Below are 22,469 nucleotides of genomic sequence, written 5' to 3'. Positions count from 1 at the left end.
CTGCTCCAATCTTAATTTTCTTTCACCTTAGGAATAAAAGCACATTTAAAGAAAACTGAACATGGAAACTGAAAATAGATGGAATTAACTATACGTAGTAGAATCTTAGGAACTGGTCTCTAAATTCAGTGGAGATTTGTTGAGTGCCTGCTATACACTAGGTCATGTGTTTCTATCCTAATGAGATTTATAGTCTGTTTGCAAAGACAGGCAATTAAACAGACGCAGTTAAGTATCCTAAGAGAGACATGGGTAACCCAAAGCCCTTAGCAGGAATGTCCAGCCCTGCCTGGGGGCTAAAGTCTGGTAAGACCCTGAGAGCTATATCAAGGTCCCTAAGATCAAGCTATATCAAGGTCTGTGCAGTGGTGTCTCCCAAGAATGCTGAAGGAAAGTCTTAGGGAGGCCTGAAATACCACCCAGTGCTCACACTGGGGCTGCTGGGGTTACCCTGCGCTCCACACAAAGAATTAACACGATGACCTTTTCCTTTAGATCCTAGACATCCTTGGCCTGGGTTCCTCTGGACCACCCATCCCGCCTCCGACCTTGTTCTCAATAATCCCCTACCCTATGAAGCGTCTGTCTTTGGCCCCAACGGACATCCTGAAGCATTTCGTGTTTGTGACCCCACAATCAGAGGATCTTTCCATGATGGAGGATAAAAAAGAACTGGAGGCAGAAGGCGAGCTCCTGACCCTCTCGGTCACCTCAAAGGTAAAGCGCCAGCGGCTTCTTCTCCTGCCTGGCAGGCCTTCGGTGGGCAGGGAGGGAAGGCCACCTCCGTGAGGCCATAAATAGCCTAATGGAGGGCAAGAACCATGCTCACAGAAGCTCTGGTGGTGCTGTAGGTTAGGCATTGGGTTGCTGACTACAAGGCCTGCAGTTCAAACCCACCAGCCCCCTCCACGGGATAAAGAGAAAGCTGTCTGCGCCCTTAAAGATTTGTGGTCTCAGAAACCCTGTGTAGGGTTGCTATGAGTGGGAATTGACTTACTGGCAGTTGGTTTGGGGTTATCGTGCTCCCAGGAGCTCTAGTGCTGCAAGTGTTTAAGCACTTCTCTGCTAATCAAAAGGTCAGTGGTTCAAACCCACCAGCCACTCTGTTAGAGACAGATGTGGTGGTTGTGCTCCTGTATAAAGATTTCTAGCTTTATAAGAAGCCCTATGGCACTGTGGGACACTTCTCTTTCCTCCAGGGTCACTGTGAGTCAGAATCGACTCCATGGTACTGGGTTTTGTTGTTTGGTTTTATCAAGTTCCCAGAGGTGGGTTTTCCCCAGAACTCCCCTGGCCTTGGAGATCTTCCCTGAGGATCTTGCAGAAACTTCCAGAGATGGACTTAAAATGACTGGCTGTCCCTTCTCAACTTTTCTGATCCTCATGGGGTAGTTTAAGGAATCTTATAAAATTCCTTTGAAGTCCATCTGCAAGAAAAAATATGAAAAGCTAGCTCTTTGGAAGAGATACTAAAATATGTACTGAAACTATGGTCATTCAGGCAGTGTGGCAGAATCAATAAATAAGAGTTAAGGGAACACATTCCACTCAAGAAAATATAGATTAAAGATAAGACTGGACATTTTTACTCACGTCACTTTTTACCTCATTGTCTTACATAATCCCATAAAACAGATTACAGCTGAATTAAAATATTTTAAAAACAAAATGGTATTGTATAGAACAGAAGAAATTATAGATTAAAGTAGTAGAATAAGTTACAAAGGAAAAATAGATATGATTATAATATGTAGAAAGTGTGTACATTAAAAATTATATTGTTGCTATGAAGTGCCGTTGAGTCGATTCTGACCCATAGTGACCCTGTATAGGGTTTCCAAGGAGCAGCTGGTGAACTTGAACCACTGACTTTGCAATTCAAATGACTTTGCAGTCTGACTCATTAGCCCACAGCACCATACCCCATAAGATAATGATGGCCAAAATTTGGATTTTTCTGTTACAAACCATGCGCATCAGCAAAGAGAGCAAATACAACCACCTATAGGTCCTTCCTGTACTGAAATTAGGTGGCACAGGACTTTAGAGACCTCAATTTACAACAAAGTAGAAAAATCAACATCTGAGGTTAGCAACAGATACACCAGAGCAGAGTCCATGAAATTCCAAATAAAAAAGATACAGAAGATCCATGACCACCATAGGAGCTGACTGTGTGGCCACTAAAAGGAAGGCAATTCTTTACCTCATTTTGGGAGGAATTCTAGTTCATTCTCAGTTGACACTGTGGCATTGTAGGATAAGCACTGGACTGGTAACCACAAGGTTGATAGTTCAAACCCACCAGCTGCTCTCAGAAAACCCTATACAACATTGCTATGAATTGGAACCGACCAGCCGGCACACAACTTCTAGTTCATCCTCAGTTGACACTAGTCCATCAAAAGCAAGTCTAGAAGAGTAGCAAATAAAATTAAAGAATGATAGAATTATAAAAGCACCATTATGTTACTTCCTCAGTGAGACAGTTGATTAGGGGCCAGCAGTGAATATCAAAAGCAGTAAGTGAAAAGATGTGAACAAGACATCCACACAGAGCCAGAACTCCAACACATTCTAGAGTTGCTAACTACAAAGGGAAAAGCATAGCGTGCCATAAAGTGGCCTAAAGGACACCACTTGACCATGGGGACACACTTCGCATCTGTAATAGTGGGTAACTCTTGGATTAAAGTACTATCATGTCCGCAACGTACCTTCAATGGTTTAGAAGAAAAAAATGAAAGATAAAACAGATAGGATGCCCATTAACAACTGCTAAAACTACATGTTCATTAGTTTTCCAAAATAAAAAGTTAGAAAATGATCAATAAATTAAAAGGTAAAAAAATAATAAGAAAAAAATTAATCAGAAAACTTTCATAAGTGGAAACTAGTTATTAATCATGGCAGGTGAAAATAAAAAGTTATAAGACCTACAATCAAAGAGTAGAAAAGAGGAGATGGTAGCAGAAGAAGTCAGCAAAATATGGGAAAGTGAAAAAGCAGTAGGCAAGGGCCTAGCAATTCTGAGAAAGCTTGAAGCCTATCGGGCTATGGTGGAGCTTCAGGCTTTCTCATGGGTTTCATCCTCATCCTCAGGGAATGGGAGGTAGGGACCATGGCAGATTTGTCACCTGCATGTGAGGCATCCCAGGCCCACACTGTAGATGTGGTAAGCATCCAGATCTCCTCCCCATGCATATTTATGATTGCCTGCTCATTTTCACCTAAAGGTTCAAGAGGAGCAGAATGCCCCATCTAAGGGGAGCAAACAGAAACCAAAGGAAAAAGCAGAGCCATCCCGCGAGTCTCAGAAGGACAAACGTCGCGTGGCCAGTAACAGGAAGGGCCTTTCTGGGGGAACACCTGGGACCCTGGCACCCCTGTCGGACATAGACCAGAACAACTTCACAGGGCAGCACTCCCAGGAAAAATTCATCAGGTGGGCCTCCAAGAAGCCAGGGAGGGAGATGCTAGGGTCCCAGAGCTGACGTGGTGGCTGTCACTACCCCAGGTAGGAAGAGGCTGTCCTGTCTGTGGGGTCCTATGGATTACCCATCCCAAGCAGGACTGGGTTTCTCCCAGGCAACTCTTAGAGCCTCTCACACCTAGAAGGAAGTAGTCTCATTTTAAAGGCCTCCATGTTTCTTCACAGGCTGAATCATTTCCGGTGGATTGTACCGGCCAACGGTGAGGTGGCTCTACGGGTGCACTTCTCCTCTAACGATCTCGGGAACTTTGACCAGACTTTTAACTTTGAGATCCTTGGAACTGGCCGCCAGTACCAGCTCTACTGCCGAGGTGTCTGCACTTACCCATATATTTGCCAAAACCCAAAGTAAGTACATTTCACTTGGAAAGAAAAGATTGACAGGTACATTTTCATTTCCCCCATGGTACTTTGCCTGGGCTGACTCTTACTAATAATGTGGAGTCCTGGTGTGGCACTGTAGGAAAAGCACTGGACTGGCCGTTCAAACCCACCAGCTGCTCCTCAGAAACCCTATACAGGGTCTCTGTGAGTTGGAACCAGCTTGATGGCACTTAACAACTATAAAAATTGGGGACTGGAACAACATCCCAGATGGTCTTGTGCGAGATTTCAGTGCTTTAGACGTTGGCTAAGAGCGCCAGGAGCCCAACATTACCAGATTTCAGATCAAGAGAAAGAATGTTAATAGGTGTATTTGTTTCCAAGAGCTGTGGTAACACTGTGTCACAAATAGTGATATCCCTAGCTTCACATCCTCTTCTGAATCCAGCTTGAATTTCTGGCAGTCCCTTGTTGATGTACTGTTGCAACCATTTTTTAATTTTCTTCAGCAAAATGTTGGTCTTTTCTTTCTTTCCTGTCTCTTTAATGGCCTTTGGCTTTCTTCCTGTTTGGTGGTGTTGGTGTCATCCCACAACACTCTGGTCTTCGGTCATTAGTGTCTAGAATCAAATCTGTTCTTCAGATAGTCTCTAAATTCAGGTGGAACGTGTTCAATGGTATATTATGGCTCTTGTGGACTTGTTTTCATTTTCTTCAGCTTCAGCCTGAATTTGCATGTGAGCACTTGGTCTGTTCCCAGTCAGCCCTTGGCCTTGTTTTGGATAATATGGAGCTTTTCTAGATGTAATTAATCCATTTGATTCCTGTGTCTTTATTCCATCTGGTGAGGTCCAGCTGCTAATCACCTTTTTGTTTTTTTAAACACCTTTATTGTGAATTGAGTGATCATTTACACGGGAGAACGTTGGTTTTGCACTCAACCTATCATATTTTGTTTCATTGCAATGATTACAGTCCCCTCCATGCATCATCGGTTAACAGTATTTGCTTCTATTCCCTCTCTTTTTATGTTGTTGGTGTTTTTTTTTTAAGTACAGAAACACACACAGGAATATATAATCATTTAAACAACTAAAGGGCACATTTTGCAAGCCTGCCTCCTGGCTGCCAGCACACAGCCTTTCTCTTTCCACAAGGCTAATCCCCTCTTAAGGAGCTCTGGTAGTGTTGTTGTTAAGTGCCATCGAGTCAATTCAGACGCATAGCGACCCTGTATAGGGTTTCCAAGGAGCAGCTGGTGAGCTTGAACTGCCAACCTTGCAGTTCAAATGGCTTTGCAGTCTGGCGCATTAACCCACAGCGCCACTGTAGTGGTTATGAATTGGTCTGCTAACCTCAGGGTCAGCACTTCAAAACTGCCAGCTGTTCCACAGAAGAAAAATGAGGCTTTCTGCTCCCATAAAGATTTACAGCCTTGGAAACCCTGTACAGGGTCACTGTGAGTCAGAACTGACTCCACAGCATGTAACCACCACCAGTCAACTTTTGTGTTGTTTTAAAAAGGTATTTGCAATGAATAAGTCATCAGTCTTACAAAATTCTATCATGCAGTCTCCAGCATCATTTCCATCACCAAGGAAGGCCATATTTTCCAACTATAAATCCTTTTTCTTTGCTTCCAAACTTTAAATGCCAATCACCAGTAATTATCAATGCATCTTAATTGCATGTTTGATTAATTTCAGACTGAAGGAGTTGGTAGAATTCTCCAATTTTATCATTACTAACTTTAGTGGTCGGTGCATAAATTTGTATAGTAGTGGAATTATGTAGTCTTCCTTATAAGCATATGGATATTACCCTCTCATTACTTCTAGAGCTTGACATGTTTTTTGATGAAGAATGAATGCAACACCATTCCTCTTCAATCTGTCATTCCCAGCATAGAAAACCATATGATTTTCAGATTCAAAATGACCAATACCAGTCCATTTCAGCTCATCAATGCCTAGGATTTGGATCTTTATGTGATCATTTCATTTTTTACAACTTCCAATTTTCCTAGGTTCATACTTTGTACATTCTAGGTTCCAGTTACTAATGGGTGTTTACAGTTGTTTCTCCTCATTTTGAGTTGTACAACGTCAACAAATGAAGGTCCCAATAGCTTTACTCCATTCCCGTCACTATGGGCAACTCTTCTTTGAAGAGGCACCTCTTCCTCAGTCATATTTTAAATGCCTTCATACCTAAGGGGGCTCATCTTCTACCACTACATCTGATAATGTTCTGTTGCTATTCATAATTTTTTCATGTTCTGAGACTGTATCTGACACTGTTCCACTGCTAATCATAAGGTTTGCAGTGACTAACCATTCAGAAGTAATCTGCCTCTCCTTCTTCCTAGTCTGTCTTAGTCTGGAAGCTCTGATGAACCCTGTGCACTGTGGGTAATCTTTCTGATATTTCAAATACCAGTGTCACAGTAACATTCCAACCAACATAGTACAACAAACTGACGGATGAGTTATGGAACATATCCTTCGGGGGACACAATTCAATCCAAGACAGTAGGCGTGAAGGAAGGGGGGAAAGCCTTCCTCTGACTAGGTTATTGACTAGTAAGCCAATTTGAACAAGGTTTCTTATTTACTCTAAGACTTTATACACCGGAATATGCGCACATGGGTAGACTTTTCTCAGAGCTACCCCGTGCCACTGTGCAGCTCACACACTCACAAAGACATCTGGCTGAGTGAGCTTGTAGGGCTGACCCTGTCCGGAGAAGGGGCCTTCGTGACTCGTTTAGAAGCATTGTTGCAGTTGTCAACAAGGAACCACATTGACTATGAAACTCAAAGTCTAATGAACATCTTACCAGAACTCATTCTCCATCCGGATTTTTCTAACTGTGAGTGCTAGAACAGGAAGTCTAGCTCAGTTCTGTCACCAACCCTTTGTTAAGGAATACACCTGAGAATATTTTTTTCTGAAATTCAAACTGTACTGAGGTTACTCAGTGGGGCAACTTCCCAACCATATTCTCAAATTAGGAGTTGAGACTCCTGGCCCCTTTGCTCCAGTGGAAGTGTTGGGTTCAGGTAAACATCAAGTGGTAGCATCGAACTTTCCTTAGACAGCTGCTTCCTACCCCTTCTGCCCTGTGTTTAGAGTGGTGTTCCCTCAGAGGAAGAAGGACCCAAAGACACAGGAGGTCACCTTTAAGAAGTATATTACGAGCATGGAGATGTTTAACTTCGGGCCACTCCTTTGCGGAAAATCAAGAGATAAGTAAGTGCTCTATTTTCTCAAAAAAGATTTAAGACTCCCAGGTTGGGCTCCCGGATAATGCAGATGAGCTTCCTCCTAGACTTAGTTTTTAGTCATGCTGACTCAGGTAGACCTGAAACACCAATTAGGATAGCTCAGTTCCGGTTCCCTCTCAGGCACTCACAACTGTGTAGCTCTTGGCAACAACAGTTCCTTTCACTGAGCCTAAAACTGAAAATGTGCCTCTCTGTCAGCTCCAAAAATTTATAGAAATGATGACAACAAAAATAAGAGTGAGTAAAGTTTTATTGATTAGTATGTGCTACCCAGACTTGTCCCATTCAAGTCCCATCCACTAAGCAGTGCCGCCATGTTCTCTGAAAGATGAGTGTATGAATGCACATGTGTGTTGTGGGGAGGGTTTGTGCCTGCTTCATCACCTATGACCAATGCCTGCCCTTTCATCCTTTCCTTCCTACACACAGGGCAGAGTTTAAAAGCCTAGACAAATCTAAATGAAGCCTTAAAACCATTCACTCATTCATTCATTCACACACACTCACTCACTCACTCATGCATTCAAGAAGTGAATGCAATTCCACTGTGGCTGGAATGAAGTGAGAAACAGGATGAGCCTCCCACAGTGATGCTGGAGAAGGAGGCCCAGCTGGGGCGAGCAAGGCAGGGGCTGCTGTGGTCTGATCAGATGCAAGTCTGCACAACCACAAAGTGCATGCTCTCCTCCCCTATGCTACTGCCTCCGTGTGGTCACACTGTCCCTTTAAATTGGTTTGTACTCTGCACTCTCCTCTTCTACCTGGGTTCTCATGCAATCCTCACAACCGCATCTCCATTTTTGTTCATTTCCAGATACAAGTCATCCATTTTCCCAGGCAACATGGAAACGCTGACAATCCTGAACAATTCCCCAGTGCTCGTGGAGGCATACTTCTGCTTCCAGCATGATGTCAGAGCAAACACCTACTTCTTGGAGCCCACCACCATGACCCTGAAGCCTAACGAGAAGCAGGTACCATCCCATAGAAACAAGTCAACTGAGGCCAGGCCCTAATGGAAAAGCTGGAGCCTTGGCATCCTTAATCTAAATGTACTTACTGTTGACTCTTCCATTAGATGCTAACCGTGTGGGCCTACCCAACTGCAGTTGGCACCTTTGAAGACAGTATCGTCTGCTGCATCAAGGAGAACCCAGAGCCAGCCATCTTCAAACTAAGCTGCCAGGGGGTCCGCCCTGAACTGGAATTGGATCACAAGCAATTGCACTTTGACCGACTCTTGCTGCACAGGTAAGCATTCTGGGTGATTCAGGACTAGATAGGAATTTGGAGATCATTCACTTCTAAGGTGACCAATTCATCCTAGTTTGCTCAGGACTCTGCTGATTTTAACACTGAAATTCCTGCATCTTAGGGAATTTCTCAGCCTGTGTAAACCAGGAATGTTAGTAACCCTAATAATTCACAGGTTGCTAACCAGGGTGTAGAGGATGGACTTCATTAGGTTGAGGATTTCCCCTAAAGTCAAATGTCACTATGCGAGCCTATGTGCATTTCCCTCAGAAGAACTGATTCTCCAGATTCTCAATGGGATCCATTACCCTAAAAAGCTAAGGATCTTTGTTCTAAAACTGAAAATCATAAAACTAAATAAGTAAATAAAAAGGACCAGACTTACTAGTCAGATAGATACTGGTGGGCTCCCGTGACTGTAGGTCTTAGTCACCCTGCAGGACTGGAAATAAGCTCACCCCCATAGTTCAAGCTTCAGCCAAAAGATAGGTCCATGGGGAACAACACCATTAGGAAGGTATTCATATCCTTGGAATGATCACCCATTTGAGATCAGGAGGGTACCATTTACCCGAGCACAAAGTTCAGAAGCATTGGGAAAGAAGGAGGAAGGGACACAGGAAGCACGTGGAGGAAGTGGGATCAGGACTTCCACAAAGTGGGTCTGAATGGTTGACTGGAAAACTGATCCACTCTGTCAACCTTCACCCAATTCACAAAAGAATTCACAAAAGAATCTGTGTTCTAGAAATTAGTATGCAAACAAAAAAGGCTAGGCCCAAACTAGAATTTCACATTTATTGTATCGCTGTAAATAGAGAAGGTTTGTTTCTGAGGTCCTGGGTTAGAATTTTGGTAGGGCATGTATCTTTCATTCCTTGATTATCATCACCATACCCTGTTCCCTTGTAAATATTGATCAGTGCAGTGGGTTAAGTAATAGTTGAAGTTGCAAATGTGGGTTTTTTCTGACAGGCCACAGACATTTCCCTATCAGAGGTAAATATGGCTCTGAGGCATGGGTCTAAACAATAGCCTAAATCTTGCCAGTAACTCTGTGCGTTTGGGGCCATCAGTTAATCTCTCTCTACCTTGGAGAGAGGGAAGGGAGGGAGGTAAGTATTTTAAGCAAACAAACCCTCAGTAAAAATAAACTCTGGGACAACATCAAGCAGTCTAATGTACCAACATATTATCATATTTGTAATTGGTAATAGAATTGCATCAGTGTTAAATTTCCTGGGTTTAATAAATGTTCTTATGCTTAGGAAACACACACTAAACTATTAAAATGTAACGGAGCACAATAGCTCCAGTTTACTTTCAAATGGTTCAGAAAAACAAAATGGATATTTACAAGAAAGAAAGAATGTGAATTTGAATGCAAAGACATGAGGGCAAAACATAAACATTGGTGAATCTAGGAAAGAGGATAGAGGCATTCTTACAACTTTTCTCTAAGCTTAAAATTACATCATTATACCTTTGCTGCAAGCACACCTATGAATGTGGTGAAGCATGTTGTTGTTTGGTGTTGTGTCGTTTGTTCCGCCTCGTGGTGGTGTTTTGTATTTTTTCGAAGCAGTCGTTAGTAAGCTTGAACCACCAACCTTGTGGTTCAAACAGACTGCAGTCCAGAGCATTAACCCACAGCACCATGCATACAAGGGACATTGCCCTGAAGCAATGAGTTGCTGGACTTGGGGTCTCAGGACCATAGTGTCAGGGAACACCATGGTCATTTTGCATAGCATAATCCACAGAGAGGGACTCCTGATGTGGCACTGTAGCATCAGCGCAGAACTGATGTGGCGTCAATTCCAACTCATAGTGACCCTGCACAGGGTTTCTGAGGCTGTAAATCTTTACAGGAGCACAAAGCCTCGTCTTTCTCCCCCGGAACAGAAGGTAGTTTCGAGCTGCTGACCTTGCAGTTCGCAGCCCAATTCTTAACCACTATGCTACTAGAGCTCCTTAGGAGGGGAAAAATGAATAAATCATACAAATTAGCCCAGCCCCATAAGCTCAAAGATCTAAATGAAACAAGCAGAAAAGAAAAGCTAAGAAATTTTAAACACAGACAAAAGAAAAATTGTGATTTAAAAAACAGAAAACAGGTGTGCTGGACAAAACTTCTTTTGGTCTCTGCAGAAAAGAATCCAGGGTAATCAACCTCCGCAACATCACGCCCCTGTCCGTGGCCTGGAGGATCTCCAACCTGGAGCACCTAGGTGACGACTTCACTGTGTCCATGATGCAGGGGACTATCCCCCCCAAGTCTGAGTACGGCTTGCATGTGCACTTCCAGCCCTCCAAACCCATCACCATCAAGAAGGCGATTCGGCTGGAGGTGAGGCTCCACACATCCCAGCTATGGTCATCAAAATGCCTGCACACTGGGTTTCCTGGCGCACATGCAGAACACACACATACACTGAGCTAGCACTCCCTGATCCACACTCATGTCTGCTCTCCGTTTAATAGCTAATAGCCTCCTGCCCACAATAGCTTGCTCTGAACAAGACTATAACCTCCTCAAAGGCAGGGACCATGTCTGTATTGTTCAGAGCTGATTTCCCAGTGCCAAGTAAATTTCAGATGGGTGGATAGATGGATGAGTAGATTGATAGATGAGTAAATGATGTTACTAAACCTTAGTAAACACTAGATTCCTGATTTTATGCCCCTAAACCTGGTCACCCTGCAGACTTCCGTATCTCAGTAAACATCTTCACTTTCTACTCAGCTGCTCCCAACAAACACCTGCAAATCATCCTTGATCTCCCCACTTTTCCTCACTGCCTCCACTCCAACCAAGTCCTCAAATTCATGTCAGCTCTGCCTCCAAAATATATCTCCTTCCATCCACTTCTCTGTCTGCACTGCCACCACCCTCAGCCAGATCCTCAGCAGCCTGTCTCTCACCTGGACTTCTACAGAGGCCTCCTAACTAATCTCCCTCTTCTTGGACCCCACAAGTGTTCAGAAGGATCTTTAAAATGTCGGTCAGATCAGCTAACTCTTCTTCAGTAAGCAGTGTGCACAGCTCCCATTGCAATAAGAATAAAGTGCAGGGCATCACCTGCCTCTGAGGCCCGCCCACCTTTAGATCCACATCTCCCTTCACTCGCTGGTTTTCACCACGTTCTGGTCTGTTGGCTCTTCTCTCCCTAAGCCACTTGCTAGGAGTCCTGTCTCTGGGCCCAGTGGAGAGCTGGCTCCTGCTTTAGATTTAGAGGTTTCTGAACATCACAACTTCATCTGAGGCTTCCCTCATCACCTCATCTAGGGAGTCCTCAGTCGTGTGCAATCACTCTCCCGGTTTCTCATTCTTTAGAGTACCTATCCCTTTCTGACAAGGAGCTCTGGTATCTTAGTGGTTACGAATCCGGCTTCAAACCACAAGGTCAGCAGTTCAAAACTACCAGCTGTTCCGTGGGAGAAAGATGAGGCTTTCTGCTCCCGTAAAGATTTACAGCCTCAGAAACCCTGTACAGGGTTTCTGTGAGTCGGAACCGACTCCACAGCACATAACCACCACGACTGCCCCTTTCTGACATTAACCTGTTTCTTTACTTACTGTCTTAGTTCTCTAGTGCTGTGGTAACAGAAATACCACAGGCGGATGGCTTTAACGTAAACAAAGCTATTCTCTCACCAGTTTAGGAGGCTAGAAGTCAAATTCAGCGCATTAGCTCTAGGAGACGGCTTGCTCTCTCTACCAGCTCTGGAGGAAGGCCCTTGTCTCCTTTCAGCAGCTGTGGGCCAGGCTTCCCTTGAAAATCTCCGTGTGCCTTGGCATCAATCTTCTTCTTCTAGGAGGTTGTCAGCACAGGGACCCTGAGTCCAAGGATACCGTGCTCCAAGCTCCTCTTTCCTGCTTTCTGCTCACTTGTTTAATTTCTTGTCTCAAGAGATTGACTCAAGATACAACCTAGTCATGCAGTTTATACCCTACCTCATCAACATGTTGTTAAGTGCTGTCCAGTCGGTTCCAACTCATAGCAACCCTGTATAAGGTTTCTGAGGAGGGTCTGATTGGTTTGAACCTCCACCGTGTGATTCAAATCAACCTTGCAGTCCAGCGCTTAGCCTACAGTGCCACACTGCGCTTACTCCTGACTTATTAACATAACTGCCCTTACTCCTGACTTATTAGCATCCTAGAGGTTGGGATTTGCAGTATATAGGATAATTGCATCCGATCACAAAATGAAGGGCGTGACATAGTACTGAAAATCCTGGTCTACACAATTTGGTACAAATTTTGACAAACACTTATGTGGTCACTTATATGGACTCCAGTAGGACAAGACCCCACCTGGCTTGTTTGCCATCTATGTTGGTGCCCCGTGTTTGCTGTACCACATTATCATCATACTGGAAGGCTTAAAATAACACAAAGTGATCCTCTCCTGGTTCTGGAGGCCAGGAATCCAAAATCACGATATCCCCAGTGTTGCGCTATCTCTGAAGATCTGAAGGAGAGACCCTTCCTTGTCTCTTCCAGTTTCTGGTGGCTCCAGGCATTCCTTAGCTTTTGGCTAAACCAGTCTAGTCTCTGTGTCTGACTTCGCATGACTTTCACCTGTCTGTATCTTCTGTCTCTTACAAAGACGCTCATCACTGGATTTAGGTTCCTCCTGGATAAAGCAGGATGATCTCATCTTGAGGTCCTTAATTATATCTGCAAAGACTATTTTTCCTACTAAGATCACATTCACAGGCTCTGGGGGTTAGAATGGGCCACAAGGTCAGTTTGAACTGCAAGGTTGGCAGTTCAAATTCACCAGGTACTTCTCAGAAACCCTATTCAGGGTGGCTAAGTCAGAACCGACTCCTCGATGGAATATACAACAACCACCATTACAATTCAACTTACTACACCATCTTATCCACAGTGTCTAGTACAGACTTGCACTTAGTTGACAGTAGAATCTGTTAACAGACTGAACAATTGCCACTGATTTTTGAAGCTTGAATTGATTCTTCAGCATTCAAGGAATCATCCAAATGACTCTTTGAATATCTCCAAGGACAGAAAACGTACTACCAGTCAAAGTATCCTGATCTCTTTTTTTTTTTTCTAATAGATCTGACTTAATTAATTCTTCCTTGGGTTGAGTGTAGATATTCTCCCTGTAATTTACACTCACTAAATTTATTTGTACCTTTTTACACTAATCAATGGATCTAATTTCTCTTCCCTGCTACTTATGTCAACCTTTCAGATACTTGAAAGCCAGAGATAGATAGATTCATTCAATGTACAAATATGTTTGAAGTCCAGGAATGAACAATAGAATTTTTAGTACCAGTCCTGGCAGAGACTAAGTCTGTCACAATGGACCCAAGCAACATGACTGATGTCCCCAAAGTCTAGAGTCCTCTGGCAGGATCAGCTTCATGCTTTAAGTGGTAGGACATGGGATGTTCAGAGATTCACATGGTAGGGGACACGTGGCAGATGGCAAGCGGATACGTAGATCACCATGAAAGCTATTTACCTACACAAAAACATTCTTGTATTTTAACTATTGGTGTGGTATCCCTGTGTGTCCCAGATGAAAAAGTAGCTCTGCAAAAAACAGGCACTAAAAGTCTCCCCTCAGCCTCTCTTCTCGCCCCTAGCATATTCAAGGCTCCTCTGACCCAGGTTACAATCCATCAACATCTACACCAGATGCTTTCCGATCCCTTTGGCAAGCTTTCCAGTGAACTTGTTTCATTTTTTGATATAACTCTTCATTTCTACTTCCTACTTTCCTCAATTATAAATTTTACTCTTAACCTCCTCTACTCACCTTCCCCAGGGAGGGAAGCAAAGGAAGTCAAATGCTCAGGGCACTTGGTATTCACCAGAAGGAAGCTGATCATTCAGACTTTATGTTCTGTTGTTAAAAGATAAAGTTCAAGTCAGTTCAATTTGCTCTTTACTGGCAAACATTTGATGAGAGAAAAGGTGGAAACTCTGAACTTAAAATTGAGTTTGGAGATAACTGCAAATTTTCCCTTGCCACCCAAAACACAAGTGTAGGGAGTTGGTGACTTAGGGTCTCAACTTCAGGCTTCGGTCGGGAGGTAGGTGGTCTCCAGCAGATGTAGGAGTGCCATGCCCACTACCCAGCAGTCCTTTCCTGTGACAAACAGACCCTTTATCACCAGCTACTTCATCTCAAAAGTCAACAGTTGGTTGGCATTGGTCACTGACATCAGTTTAGATGGTCCCAGAGGATAGTGAGAGGGATTGCCCGCAGGAATGACAAGAGGAGACAGTGAGTACTTGGAGGCCATGGGTCTTGCTTTTACTGAAGAATTTTTCTCACTACGGCAGGTTTTAGATGCAGAAAATCTTGTTGGTGTTGTTCAGATTGAAAACATCCTGATCTTTGCAGAGTCCTACGACATTGCCCTGGACATCACCTTCCCCAAAGGTCTGTGGATCCCTCCCTTCTGCGTAGGTGACAACTAGCATGATGTCAGTACTGTGGTGTGGCAGGAAATGTGCTGCAAAGGATCATGCCAGCTCCCACATGATACGAGCCATGGGACTACAAATAATTTCTCCAACTGGAGACAGCAAGGAATGGTCATAAATCTAAAATCTCAGAGCTCTTCTCAGAGAGGTCATTGGAGAGCAGGCATCTCTCTCCCTGCCAGTATCGGTTTTCTATCACTGCCGTAACAAAATGTTGCCAACACAGTGCCATAAAACCACACACATTTATTATTACCTGACAGTTCTGGAGGTCGGAAGTCTGACAGAGATTTCCCTGGACCAAAATTAAGGTGTATGCAGGGCTGCACTCCTTGCTGGAGGCTCCACGGAGAATCCATTTCCTTGCTTCCACCACTTTCTAGAAGCCACCCCCATCCCTTGGATCACAGTCCTTTCCTCCATAGTCTCAAAACCAATCCAAGTCCTTTGCATCCTGCCATCCCTCTGGCTCTCCCTCTTCTGTTTTAAGGACCCTTGAAATTGTTTGGGTCCAACCCATTAATTCATGTTAATCTCCCTTCCTTAAGGTCAGCTGATCAGCTGTCTTAATTTAATTTACAACCTTAATTCCCCTTTGCCTTGTAAAGTAAAATATTCATACATTTCAAGGATTGGGACATGGATATGTTTGAGGTCACTTTTTCTGCTTACCTAACACCCACATTAGATTTCTCCTTTCATCCCTCCTTTCCTTGATAGGGCACCTTCTCAGCAAGGTTCTTCGTGTTAGAATGACATGTTTACTTATCTGTCATTGGTCTTATAGATAAGGCTACTTATTGCTGCATTGTTTATAGTAATGAAAAACTGATAATAACCTGAATGTCCAACAATAGTGAAATCATATTATAGGAGTCATATTTTAAATCATGTAGGATGGAATGTTAGGCAACCATTAAGATCACATTTATGAGGATTTTTTGATTATGTGGGAAATGCTTACGATATAATGCTAAGCAGAACCGTACAAGTGTATATGTAATATTCCAACTCTGTAAAACATATACTTTGTACGTAACTAGAAAGCATACTGGTAGAAATGTTTGCTGGTGGGAGACACGAGAGGACGGACGTTTGTCCTAAGATAGAAAGCCAGAGGGAAGCATTCTGTCCAACAGGGCGGAAGAGCCCCAATTCCTTGTCTGTCAAAACTCAATTGCAAGAGACTTGTTTAGCCACAGGGTTTTCAGAAAATGAATTCTTTGAAATTGTCCACTGCGGGTTTCCCACATAACCTTCAGTGATAGTGTACTGTTGTTCCCTGGCTTCTCGCTCCCATGCCCACCCATCCCTCTGCAGGAGCTGAAGGAGGCCTTGATTTTGGGGTTGTACGGGTCATGGAAGAGGTAAAGCAGCCCCTACAGCTGAAGAACCGTGGGAAATACGAGATCATATTCAGGTAAACGAAATCGCTTCAGACACGGGACTATGCGCGTCCACCTCATTAGTGAAAGGGGGTTGCCTGGGAGAGACAACAAATCAGTCAAGAAATTTGTAAAAACCATGTCTGCTTTTTGTGTTACTTGGCTTCAAACGATTGGAATTCTAACTGCAAGAGAGTCAAGATTCTCATGCTGTTCTTTACTCTGCCCCTTTTCAGGGAACTCTAGGGGTCCCTCCATGTACCTAGAACCTCAGAGAGGCTGTGATGGGAAAGAGATTGCCAGGATGAGGCTGGGAGAGGAGACAGACGGGTTGGGGCGTGCTGTGGGGAGAGACCTGGCCTCCGTCTCTCCTGTCCTCCTATTGACTCTTAACCTATTTTGTCAATTGCTCTTCTCCATAAGATTTCTTATAAGGAATAAGGAAGTGTCTTCCAGTATTTTTTGTTGTTGTAACATTTCAAGAACCAAATAGAACGTGGTAGGATAGAGATCTACTGTGTATGTCCCTGAAGATTAAAAACAAAACCACTAAACAAGGGTGGTTCCTCAAAAAAGAAAAGTGAGTGTGGGGAGGTCACTCAGATGGGTCACAGTGCCTTTGGTGGCTGTGAAAGCATTCATGCCTGGTCAGTTTCTACACAAGATCATCCTTCCCCAGAAGAATTCACCTTCTTGCAGTCTTGAGAGAGAATGTGTATTCATGGTAGTTTTATTTCAGCTAAAGGAATGCTGAAATCCCCCACCCCGCCACAACCTCAATAATGCCCATTAGTTAGAAGCAATGAAAATATGAATTTTCATAAATCAAAATAACATCCAACAAACCTCAAAGAGGGTTGCTGTCACTTTAGAGTGGATGTTAACGGAAACGGGTCCATTTGTGAGTTTTGTTTTGGACTATGACTAGGGTTGTAGTTCTGCTCTTTCAGGTCACATGAGCAACCCCCTCAGATCAGTTGTAAAGATTTGCAGGAAGCGACAAGGTGCTGTGTATGATGCAGTTGATGGTCAGGTCTCCTGGAGAGTGGGAATGTCATTTGGATCCCCACAATACCTGCAGGAGATTCTGATGGGGCGCTCTGCGTTCTCATGCCTCAGCTTCTCTCTGTGACCTCTCACCTTGTCCCATGGCTCCATGACCTTCCGTCCTAATGTCTCTGTTGTGTGGTTTCTCCTCCTGTTTTCTCACCTTGGATTGCGGCTTCACCATCACTGCCCACTCTGTGCACACTGCATTCAGACTTCTAGAGAGAGAGGCAAATTCATTTAGTTGGTCTTTATTCAGTATCAGGTGACCCTGTGGAGCAGAAATCTACTGCAAGGACACCTCTTCACCACAGACCAGCCTAGAGATGGCTGTTTGCCCCAAACACCACCAATCCCTGGCCCCTGCAATGCTGAGCAAGGTGGGGATGGTCACAGAACACAGCACAGTGGCTGCTGTCAGGCATAATGGTGCAACAGCTAGAGACATGATCGACAGCTAATGCTTTAATGTCTCAAGTATCTTGGGTCCCCTGGATAATGACTTAAATGGACTTTTATTCCTGTCCGCCAGCTTTTCTGTGGACTCATTAGGGATGACAGTGACCAATTTGAATTCCATGATCTCGGTCCAACCCAAGAAGGGCTCACTGACCACAATGGAAAAGCCCACAAATGTCCAGGTGTTATTTCGTGCCAGAAAGGAAGTCAAGATCGAACACCTGCCCATCCTGCGTTGTCATGTAAGAGCCCAAAGGAAAGGGCTAGATCGGTGGCAAGATTGGGGGGCTCCTGGCCAAAAGAAAGGAGCCCAGATGGTACAGTGGGTTACTTACACATTTGGGTTATGAACTGCAAGGTCAGTGGTCATCAGCCACTCTGCAGGAGAAAGATGAGCCTGTCTTCTCCCATAAACATTTACAGTCTAGGAAACACTAAGGAGTGGTTCTACTCTGTCCTGTTGGGTTGCCGTGAGTCCGAATCAACTCAACAACAGTGGGTTGGGTTGGGTTTCTCCAAAAGAAGGGTATGTGGTCTAGCCATACTTTGAGGGAGGGCTGACCATGGTGGCAGCTGGCTAGGACATACCAGGGTTTGATCTCAACTAACCTGGTGTTGCACTGTAGGATAAGCACTGGACTGCCAACCCCAAGGTCAATAGTTCAAACCCACCAGCCACTCCTTGGAAACATATACAGTCACTGTAAGTCAGAATTGACTCGAAGGCACTTAACAACAATAGCAGGTAAAAGTCAATCTGATGAGAGATGTTCAAAGTCATCAGAAATAGAGTCAGGGAGGAAAGGTGCCCTCCCGCACCCCCACCCAGGTATTTGGGGAGCACGAGAGTCGGGGAAGCTGAGTCCAGTCATCAAATGCAAAAGATGAATGGTGAACATAAAATGGAAGCTAGAGTTGGTTTATGTTGCTCCGTGGCTGGCACACAGTATGCTCTAAGTGTTTGCTATTATTATTGGTGATGCAATAATAGAAATAGAATGAAATACATCCATGATGAAACAGGGGAGGAAGTAGACAGGCATGGAAATTCTGGAGACGTGTTAGTGCCTAACATCTTCCCAATCTTTGTCCCCTTTCTAGATTATTGAACCTACTATTGCAGAAGGCGAGATCATTGCCAGCATCCCCATTAAGTTTTCCGTGAATGCAGTGTTCTCCAAGTACAACATCAGCCCTTCCTCCATCATCAACTTCGGGGCTTTGATTTGTGGCACTCGTAAAAGCTCCACATTCACCATAGAAAATCAGGGTGTCACTGACTTCAAGTACACCCTCTACAGGCTGACAGGAGAGAGCCCCATTCATCAGAAAAAACTGTAAGATGAGTGTTTTACTTAACTCCTCCTGCCTTTCTATATTAGCTAGTGCTTTACAGTTTACAAAGAGCATACACATATTTTATCTAAATTGATCCGATCCCCTTTTGTGGGTGATGTCAGTAAGATTTAGAGATCACTCATGCAAGATCATGTAGGAAATCACAGTAGATGATGGTTCTGGACTCACATCTTCTGATTCCAGATTTCATACATTTTCTAGTCACTGCAGAATATATGCAACATTTTAGTAAAACACATGTAAACACTTCTGCTCTGGACTGTATCTAAGTTCTGGTGCTTCAAGCAAGGCTCACTAATAAGTCATTGTCCTATCATTCTACACATGTCAAAAGACTATTAAACAATAAACAAGTGAAATCAAAGCGGCCAAAACTCTGCTTCCTGGTGGGGATGGAACAGGGTAGTCTGGGAACACGTGCTAGACATGGCATGTGATGCCTTTGCTTCTGCCTTCTACCCACAATTCATATAACATGTAATAGTCCCAGTATTACCACAGCCAATGTAATCACTGTTCTAACAGTGAGACTCGTTTCTACAGCTGACTCTCAATCCTTTCACCAAAAACAAATGACCATTTTGAGTACTTTGGCTTCCATTTGGCTTGTATATATGTGTGTGTGTGTGTGTGTGCATGCATGCATGTGTATTTATGTAAACACCCATGTAAGTGTAACATGTAATACGTTGATGTGGCTGTTAAGTACCATCAAGTCAGTTCCAACTCATAGCAACCTTATATAGTGTTTCAATGAGTGGCTAGTGGGGTAGTGGGGGTTTGAACCACTTGTGGTTAGCTGTCCATTGCTACACTAGGACTCATATAACATGTAATAGTCCCAGTGTGGCCCTGTAGGGTAAGCACTGGACCATAACATTGCTTTGAACCACAAGATCTGTGGTTCAAACCCACCAGCTTGTATGGCATCACTATGAGTCAGAACTGACTTGATGGAACTTAACAACAACATACATAAAATGTTTGTAATTTTTTTTTTATAAATTAGGGATTTTTTTTTTTTTTTTTTACCAATTTCCAAAATACTTCTGACTTAATTTTTACCAATTCATTTTTTATTCTCAGATACACAGCATTTTCTTGCAACTGTCTTATCTTCTTATGGATAGCCTTTTCTGTTTTGGCAAAGTTTGAGCATATTAAGAAATTTTTTGTTAAATTGTCTAAACTTTTTCTTTCTTGGAAATTTTATGTCAACATAATTTTTACTTGATGATATTTTCATGCCCACTTACAATGAATACAATCAATTTCACTGTGTTTTGTTTTGCTTTGCATTGTTTTTCATTTTCATTTTAGGATGCATAGACTCATGCATCTTTAGGTTGAAATTCCGGTGTTCTGGTCACTGAGCAAATGAATGCTTGAATATCTAAAAACTCTCAAAAGGTTAAGATGCAGTGCTCTCTAGGTGGCTAACGATCGGGTCACCTGGCTTTTAGTGACATGAGCAGTTACTAAAGTCTGTGTTTGAACTGTTGTGTATACCAAGCCCGAAGATATCTTGTCTGAAAATATAAACAAAAGGGACAGAAATTGCCATTTTATTCTTTTTAACAAAATCAGATAGAGGCTTGTTGTTGTTGTTAAGTGCTGTCCAGTCAGTTCCAACTGATAGTGACCCTGTATAGGGCTTCCAAAGAGCAAATGGTGAGCTTGAACCGCTGACATTGTAGTCCAGCACATTTACCCACAGTGCCACACCAGGATTCTGGATAGAAGATTATTTGTCTAAAATTAATTTTCCACATAATATTTCCCAGTGAACTCAAGTACTCTTTTAAAAATTCACATTTTTTTATAGTAAAGTTCAGTATCCTTGTGACTGACTTATATGTAGTGAATATAATCACTGCAAAGTTCTTCTATGCTTGTTAAATGATTTGGGATAATGAACAATTCAGTGGCTATGTTACCCCGCTACCATCTTAGGCAAAGAAAGGGTACTGGTAATAGACAAATAGGTGGAGTCTAATGTCACCACCCCAACCCAAGGTGTACTCTTTATTCTGTCATTAGAGCCAGTCACACTAAACACCCAAGATCCAGGGAAAGCGAGAGCTTCTACAAGACTGGCCCTTCCAAAGCTACCAAGTTCTCCGACACAATTTCAAAAGAAGTCAATATTTCAAACCAGGTGAGTGTGCGTGCGCATTGCTTTGTTTAGGACCAGCTAACTTTTACAACCCAAGACCTCTTTAGGAGATAGATAGCAGGGCTTGAATCTATTGTGACAGAAATATTGAGCCATTCTGTCACAATGTCATTTTCATTTTAAAAACAGGCAAGCCGACTTTTAATTTGGACAATTCCCTTGACTTTTAAAGCCTTGCGTGGCTTCCCATTGCCTTATGAGTAAGTGTAGACTTTTCATATGTATTTTAGTCAGGAATCACTTTTTTGTAAGAAACAGAAATCCATTCAAATTGACTTAAATAAAGAATATTTGAGGGCTTCTCCTTCTGGTAAGATGAAGTAGATAAACGTTTCTCTATTCCTCCTGTGAAGTCTAATTTAAAACGCTGAGCATTGTATATAAATAACCCTAAGTAGACACTGTGGAGAGAAGAAATCACACCAGCAAGGGTCTTCAGGACCCTGCGAGCATTATGGTGGTGAGTTCTCTGAGTTTTCTTTTTGCCTCATAGATCCCAGACTTGGAGCTGAGGAAGCTGGAAACCCCAAAACATCAACAAGCACAGGCAAAAACAAAACAACAACAAAAATCCCTAACAAAATCCAACTATCACTAGCCAAAAGGCCAGGAAAGGGACAGCCTAGTACAACAGAAACTTTTCGATAGTAATTGTTCTACTCCATCCAAACACCACAAGGAAAATCTGTGTCCCCACCCTCACTCTTGCTAGCAAAGGCCAAGTAGAGAGTCTAGACTCCTGGATGTAACGAGACCCCCAACCCCTGTTGAAGTGGTGTCAAAGAAGACCAAGTAGGGAGCCAGGTCTTCCATTCCCACAGGGTAACAATGAGCACCCCTGTCCCATTTAAATGTCAGTGGAGACCTATCACATGATGAGCCTGGACTTATACCCTTCATGATCATAGCTAGCCACCACTGGAATGGTATCAGAGGCCACCAGTCCCCTCTCCTCCTGCAGCATCGGTAGAGTAGTAACAAGGTCCTCTTCCTCCTCCCAGCCAAATAATAGGTATCAGTGGATTTCTAGTGGAGAACCAGAATGCTCACCCTGCCAGATAATAATCAGGACTCACAATGAGGTGGTGCCCCCCACTCCCTCTGACAGAGTAGTCTCAAAGAAAGCCAGCTCAAACAGAAGGTTTTACTAAAATTTTATGTCTCCTAAGACCTAAGACAAAGTCAAGAGATCAGACGACGTATTGCA

The 22,469-nt window shown here is 43.3% G+C and overlaps 1 protein-coding gene across 1 annotated transcript in view; it reads left to right on the top strand.

The window, feature by feature from the left end:
• HYDIN (HYDIN, axonemal central pair apparatus protein) overlaps positions 1 to 22,469 on the top strand; it is a 402,001-nt gene that overhangs the window by 306,507 nt on the left and 73,025 nt on the right. The window contains exons 46-57 of the mRNA XM_006860316.1: positions 496 to 717; positions 3,237 to 3,445; positions 3,659 to 3,841; positions 6,950 to 7,069; positions 7,919 to 8,078; positions 8,183 to 8,355; positions 10,510 to 10,708; positions 14,693 to 14,792; positions 16,157 to 16,256; positions 17,801 to 17,969; positions 18,829 to 19,064; positions 21,127 to 21,244. Coding sequence (XP_006860378.1) covers positions 496 to 717; positions 3,237 to 3,445; positions 3,659 to 3,841; positions 6,950 to 7,069; positions 7,919 to 8,078; positions 8,183 to 8,355; positions 10,510 to 10,708; positions 14,693 to 14,792; positions 16,157 to 16,256; positions 17,801 to 17,969; positions 18,829 to 19,064; positions 21,127 to 21,244 — 1,989 coding nt within the window. The remainder of the gene's footprint in view (positions 1 to 495; positions 718 to 3,236; positions 3,446 to 3,658; positions 3,842 to 6,949; positions 7,070 to 7,918; positions 8,079 to 8,182; positions 8,356 to 10,509; positions 10,709 to 14,692; positions 14,793 to 16,156; positions 16,257 to 17,800; positions 17,970 to 18,828; positions 19,065 to 21,126; positions 21,245 to 22,469) is intronic.

This window comes from Chrysochloris asiatica, unplaced genomic scaffold, assembly GCF_000296735.1.
Source record: "Chrysochloris asiatica unplaced genomic scaffold, ChrAsi1.0 scaffold00037, whole genome shotgun sequence".
NCBI classification, from domain to species: domain Eukaryota; kingdom Metazoa; phylum Chordata; class Mammalia; order Afrosoricida; family Chrysochloridae; genus Chrysochloris; species Chrysochloris asiatica.
Note: the sequence above shows the minus strand (reverse complement) of the source record. Positions and strands in the feature narration are given on the sequence as shown.